Raw genomic sequence first — 7,228 nt, 5'->3', positions numbered from 1 at the left:
TTTATGAACTTTATTATGCATGATTCTTATAACTTTGTATTTCTCTCCAATCTATCCATTTGGTTTGGCCAACTAGATTGATTTATCTTTAGTGGGAGAGGTGCTTTGTGATGGGTTCAATCTGGCGGTGCTATATATCCGATGACAGAAGGGGACAAAACACATATTTGTATTGTTGCCATTAAAGGTAAAACGATGGGCTTTATTTATGTTGATTGGGTTTACTTTGTCTACATCATGTCATCTTGGTTAAGGCGTTACTCCTTTTTTTATGAACTTAAAACCATAGATGCATGCTGGATAGCGGTTGATTGGTGGAGTAATAGTAGTAGATGTAGGCAGGAGTCGGTCTACTTGTCTCGGACGTGATGCATATATACATGATCATTGCCTTGGATATCGTCATAACTATGCGCTTGTCTATCAATTGCCCAACAGTAATTTATTCACCCACCGTATGCTATGTGTTCGAGAGAGAAGCCTCTAGTGAAAACTATGACCCCCACCTTAATCAAATTATAAAAACTTAATTCCTTTGCTGCAATTTTATTTCTTTCATTTTGTTTTGCAATTTATCCATCTACCTATACATGATTTGATGTTTGCAAGTAACGAGTTCAAGGGGATTGACAACCCTCTTGCACGCGTTGGGTATAAGTATGTGTTTTTGTGTGTGCAGGTGTTGTTCACGAGGCTTTGCGTGATTCTCCTATTGGTTTGATAAAATTTGGTTCTCACTGAGGGAAATAATTATTTCTATTGTACTGCATCTCCCCTCCTCTCCAGGGAAAATCCCAACGCGGCTCATAAGTAGCAAAGGACTAGGTGGACGCAACCTTTGTCACGGCGGCCGGGGATGGGCTGGATGACATCTAGGGCGGTGGGTCGGGACCGACGGTGAGAATGAGGAGTAAGGGTGGCGGACGACGAGGGCTCGGACGCGGGAAAGGTTGGAGGGAGGCAGGAGGATGCGGAAGAGTGATGGATTTGATGCAATTTATGATGGGGTAGGCATGTCGGGTCCGACGTGGCGGACGCATCCGGGTGCGCCCGGGCATTTTCATATCCGCCCTACATTTAGGATGTATATGAGTGATGCCGGCCAGCCTAGGCGTTTGAGGCCTGTTCAAGGTGCCCGTCTATGTTTTTTTATGACCGATCTGTCCATCCGAATGTTTGAGGCGCAGACTGTAGATGCTCTAAAATATGCTACTAGTACTAATTTTTTTGAAAGACTTGTTTAGAGAGGTTTTCCATAGCAAAAAGAAGTACTACACGTTTGTAATAAATCAGCAATAATTAAAATAAATAAAAGAAATTTTATAATAAATCAACGACAATGAGAGTAATGAAAATCGATCCATTTGCTTGCGTAAATTCCGATGAGCAGTAGGATGCCTTCCGATGAATGAGACAAGCAACGGGCCCACGTAGAGCAATATTCCCTCGTCGATCGCTGTAGAAGGTACAAGCGAGCCCACACCTGCAGTTGGGGTCAAGTCAACCCGCCGCACGGAGAGCGCACACACACAGTTGACGCAGAGCACAGACGACGTTTTACCCTTTTCCACCCGTGCACACGTTCCTCCTCGCCACCGACCTCATGGCCCCACCTTCCCCAGACACGGGGGGTCCACCTGACAGTGGGGTTCGACATGGCATCCAGAACACCCCCGCTTCTCTCTGGGCGGGGGCATCAATTACGGTGATGCCATTTGTTCCTTCTTAATTTGTTTAGTCCCGAAGAATGGCTACCTCGCTTCCCTCGCAAGTCCCGACCGAGCACTTTCTTTCTTTTCCATCCTTCTCCTTCTCCGCTTCTCCCTCCCCGATCGATCCCGGCCAAAAGGCAAAACCCCTACCCACTGAGTCCAAACCCACCCAGCGGGCGAGAGAAAGAATCTCTGGAGAGCGATGCACGCGCCGGCGAGGAAGGCCGCGGGCGGAGGGGGCCGCAGCCCGGTTGCGTCGGCGCTGCTGCTGCTGGCGGTCGGGGTGTTCGCCTTCCTGATCTCGTACAGCGTGCTCGCCATGGTGCTACGAGGCGGCGGTGGCAGCGGCAACGGAGGAGGAGGAGGAACTGCGGGGCTTGGGACGGGAGTGAGGGACCCGGTGGTGCGGATGCCAGAGTGGATGCGGGCGGCGGGCGGCGCGAGGGGCCAGAGGCGGCCCTTCCACGTGGCGCTCACGGCCACGGACGCCCCGTACAGCAGGTGGCAGTGCCGGGTCATGTACTTCTGGTACAAGCGGATGCAGGCGCGGCCGGAGGGCACCGACATGGGCGGCTTCACCCGCGTGCTGCACTCGGGGAAGCCCGACGGCCTCATGGACGAGATCCCCACATTCGTCGTCGACCCCCTCCCCGCCGGCAAGGACCGTGTAAGTACGCCACGACTGACTGTTTTTTTGGTCTCCTCCTCGCTCTCTGTTTCGGTTTGTTTGTTTGTTTGTTTGTTTGTTTGTTGTGCAACGTGGGGCTACGTGTGCAGACGGGCTCTGTCTTCGGGATTTTAAGGCGAGATAAAACGAAAATCGGTGCTTCGCTTCCAACTTGCAACTGCAAAATCAAGTGATTATTATTTCTTTAACTAGTTCTGTTAAGTAGCTGTTAAAGGTCATGAATTTCGCATGTCGAATTTTGTCTGCGCTTGAGAATCCCTTTATGCCGCAACTCGCCACCCGCTCTCTGACCAAGTCCTGCTTTCTTGCCTTCCCTTGAGCACTGTATTTGCCCTGTCAGTTTGAACTTTACTTCCTTCGTTCATGTACACCCAGTTACAGTTACTGGGGGAAGCAACATCAGTTTTGAAATGCTCCGTAGGTTTGATTATGATACTGTCTGCACTGCAGGGCTATATCGTCCTAAACAGGCCATGGGCATTTGTACAATGGCTGCAGCAGGCAAAGATTGAAGAAGAGTAAGTAAAGACTGATATGCCCTTTTGGTTTCCATACTTTCAGTATGGTTTTAACTTTTAATCTTCCACAAGGTACTTTATGATTTGACATCCAGACATCCATGATTAACCAAAAATAAGCGAAACAAGAAAAGTTGTTGCTGGTGTTTGGATGTAAGATGGGACAGATATTTAGGCACATTCATGCCTACTCCCTCTGTAAAGAAATATAAAAGCGTTTAGATCACTAAAGTAGTACATAATATGGATTTCTCTCTCTCTCCATGTGTTTATAACTGTTCTGTTCTGCTTGAATATCACAGGTACATACTGATGGCAGAACCAGATCATATATTTGTGAAACCTTTACCAAATTTAGCTTTTGACAATGATCCAGCAGCATTCCCCTTCTTTTACATCACACCATCCGAACATGAAAAAATTATCAGGAAATACTATCCTGAAGAAAGGGGTCCAATCACAAATGTTGACCCTATCGGGAATTCCCCTGTAATAATTAAGAAGGTAATTCACTGTTGTTAACTTGGTGCTCTATAGACTGCAGTCTCATGGATGAATGAAGCTCCATTCCATTTATTTGGTTTTGCATGATTTGTGTTTCAGTTACCGTTTTGGTTAGTCATTTTACTGAATCTAACTTAATCTCTCGTTATATGAGGAAAGAATAGACACTGCTTGAGAAGATTGCTCCCACATGGATGAATGTATCACTACAAATGAAAGAGGATCAAGAGACTGACAAGGCTTTTGGATGGGTTTTGGAAATGTCAGAATTATCTTTTCTTGTGTGTGAATTTGATAAATGCATTTTCTCATTGTTACTTTGTTATAAATCCAGTTTTTTGTTATTTTTCTTTGGCTTCTAGGTATGCATATGCTGTTGCCAGTGCATTGCATGGGGTTCAGCATATCCTTCGTAAAGATTTCATGATCCAGGTGCTGAAGCTGTTTCTGATTTTCTGACGACAATATACTTGCGCACTAAAAGCGACGTGCTTGATTGACATGATTAGAGCTATTACTGACACCCCTTAAAAATGCAGCCACCATTTGATAAGAAGCTCGACAATACATTTATTATCCACTTCACCTATGGATGTGACTATACACTCAAGGTATTTATTGGGGCCTACTATTCATAAGTCTGATTCTTTTTTACAGATCTCATATTCATATGAAATGAATATGACTGAGGGTAGAAAGTAAAGGCCCCGTTATTTTCTCTCTATTATGTTACTAAACATAAGGCTATTCGGTCGGTCTTCTGGCCATACCACAAGGTATTTGACAATATCCTGGCAAACAATTTCAGGGCGTACTGACATATGGAGAAATTGGTGAGTGGAGATTCGACAAGAGATCATACCAAGATAGGCCACCGCCAAGAAATCTTACATTGCCCCCTCCAGGAGTGCCAGAAAGCGTGGTACGTTTAGCAGCGAATAAATTGGAAAATTACGCAACAAGTTTATTATGATTTTTAAGATACGGAGTTACTGTTTATTGTTCAACATTTACAAAAAATAAGTAGAATTTCATATTATTATTGCATTCATCTTCTATTTGTTTGAATAAGTTTAGGTAACAGATTAATACAGTGCAGGAATTTTATTTACTGCTGCTGTTTTACTATATGCTATGATGATTAGCTTAATGCGAGTTGGTAACTGCGTGTTAGCCATATAATGTTTTTCCTATATCAAGCCGAAAATGTTTCTAAGACTGGGATTTGGAACTTTTAAAAGTGACCACTGAAACTGGCGTAATTTGATTAATTGAGATGAATATGATTGCTAGCATGGTAAGTCTTGGCATACATTGGCTGTGCTTGGGATCGGAAGCTGGAATGCTCTGCGATGTTTTCTATTTAAGCGCTTCTTTCAAGAACAGCGAACCCTTGCGTTGATGTCCCTAACACTTTGAATGAAAGTTTCTTACATCACCACTGTTATCTATGGACTGAAAAAGCGTGTGCGTTTTCATCCTTCTGTTTAAGGTCAATTGATGGTTTTGAAATCATTGCTTCTTGATAATGCTGGTTCTCAATAAAAGTCATTAAACATGTTGAATTTAACAAGGATCGTTATTCCTTTTTAATATCAGGGTAGTATTTGTATCTACAAAATTTGACCACTATCCTTCTGTGATTGCCTGATCTATTCTCCTTGCAGGTTACACTGGTAAAAAGGGTCAATGAAGCTACCGCAAACCTTCCTAGGTGGGATGATGGATTATAATCTATGTGGACGTCAAATATCCGAGCCCCTTAGGGGTATACATCAGAAATACAGTAGATAGTTTTTCTTTCATACTTAGGCCCTGCTAGGAACACGGGAATTTTCCCGATTCCTGCAGGAACTAACTCTTTCCAGTGAATTATCTCTGATCCAAACAGAACCTTTACAGAAAAAAAGAACATAGCAGCCCAGTTTGTTTTCCATTTAAGGTTATCTTGTAAATTTTTCTGACTGGTAAGATTGAAATAGTCATATGATTCGAGCAGAGTTGTGCTTGCACCCCTTTGGCAATGCGGTATGGAGTATATGCACTTTGCCAGTTTGATTATAGATTTGTTTGATTAGAATAAACGACCGTTCGGTTCAACTATACCATCTCACTGACATAAACAGTTTCACCTGCGGAACAGAATCCATGGCGTTGTACTGGTGTCTGAAATTAGTGCTGTTGGCATGTCACGGTGACTTTCTTTCTCTATGTTAGAGGATCTGGTTCCATCCGGAAGGAACGCAAAAGGCGTGTCATGTTCGGCTTGTGCGTTTCATTGCCGTCTGTCAACGCAAGGAATCTGAGCGAAGTCATGCCAAGCACAAGAACCTCATGCTACCAGAGAGACACATCGGACAACCTACACAAACAGTATCAACAACCGGACGCAAAGCATCTATGTACTTCAAATGATCCAGCAGGGCCAACAGTCCAACACCACCTACACCTACCAGTGTCCCAACGCAGAGCAGAGGTCTATGGCGGTGACATGTAGTGCTGCTGTGTTTAGGGGTGCAAGCGGCGTCCCGTGTATCCCCGAAACTAGCAAATTGGCTCCCTCTGGCCTCCACCCTCCCTCGCTTCCATTTTCCTCCTCCTCAACCTCGTAAGCTTCACCCCTCTGCCACCCGCGTCCGACCTTGCCGCCTCTCGACCTGCAGCGCGACACCGTGCCTGACTCCGTCCACCACATTCGGCGTAGCATCACTACTAGAATTTCCGAGTTTCCTGAGTACTATAAAAACTCGTCGAAAGCTGTTTTACACTCGGCATACTGTTTGCCGAGTATAGTTCTTGGCTAAGGGTACTCGGCAAAGACTTTTTCGAGCACTAAACATGGGACTCGGCAAAAAATAAGGGACTTGACGAATCGTACGGAGACGGCGGCTGCCACATGGCAGACGACTTTGCCGAGTACTGCACGCAGGTACTCGGCAAATCTAACAGCCCAGGAACGAAGCACGTCACCTGAAATATTTGCCGAGTTTTGCTCGACAAATCTTGGCAAACCCCATCTTTGCCGAGTATTGTTTGCCGAGTAGGCCCACTCGATGATACCGTGCCCAAGCAAGCCCCAGCTGCCATGTTTGCCGAGATTCATGTACTTACACTCATGAAAGTTCGGACCATGCTACTAGAGAAGAACACGTGGCTTCTTCGCCGAGCTTTGTTCTCGGCAATTACGTTTTACCGAGTGGTGTACTCGGCAAAGATGAAGTCATATGTTCTGTTTTATTTGCTTCTACATCTGCCCTGCAACAAAAGACATACAAACAGTACAAAATTGTCTGCGGACAGTACACATCATAGGCAATGCACAAGAATCATAACAAATTCAATGTTCTTCATCAGATTAACTAAAGCGCCATAACAAGTCCCAAGTGTTCATCAAACTAATTAAAGCATCACAATGAGTCTAAAGTTCTACATCAAACTAACTAAAGCATCATTACAAGTCTCAAATAGTCACTAAAACCTCAATGTGACCCATTTGTGTTACATGGACCACACAAGCATCAAACTAAGAAAGATCACAAGTAGGACAAAGAGGTTATTCATCCACCTCCACCCAATCTGATTTTCTCCCTACGTGAAGCAAATACGTGGAGTAAACATGCTCTGCCTTCTCTATAGTATCATACCCTTTGTGGCAATTGTCTTTGTAATGGTTGACTTGTTCATGGCATGTTTTCCATGAATCATAGACTCATGGATGTCTACCTGAGTACACCACATACCACCTCATCTACAGAAGGGAGAATAACAAATTTCAACACATAACAAAGTGTTAGAAAAACACATGC

General features: G+C 44.5%; 1 protein-coding gene across 1 annotated transcript; it reads left to right on the top strand.

Annotated features, from left to right (window-relative positions):
* Positions 1-1,742: 1,742 nt before the first annotated feature.
* LOC125543704 (hydroxyproline O-arabinosyltransferase 3-like) lies at positions 1,743-5,420 on the top strand. The gene is made up of 8 exons (XM_048707161.2): positions 1,743-2,379; positions 2,851-2,918; positions 3,221-3,422; positions 3,587-3,684; positions 3,785-3,854; positions 3,962-4,033; positions 4,231-4,344; positions 5,090-5,420. The coding sequence occupies exons 1-8, from the start codon at positions 1,915-1,917 to the stop codon at positions 5,153-5,155; spliced, it is 1,155 nt and encodes a 384-aa protein (XP_048563118.1). The 5' UTR covers positions 1,743-1,914; the 3' UTR covers positions 5,156-5,420.
* The last annotated feature ends 1,808 nt before the right edge of the window (positions 5,421-7,228 follow it).

This window comes from Triticum urartu, chromosome 3A, assembly GCF_056163025.1.
Source record: "Triticum urartu cultivar PI428250 chromosome 3A, HENAU_Tu73, whole genome shotgun sequence".
Lineage (NCBI taxonomy): Eukaryota > Viridiplantae > Streptophyta > Magnoliopsida > Poales > Poaceae > Triticum > Triticum urartu.
This window is presented reverse-complemented; position numbering and strand designations above follow the sequence as displayed.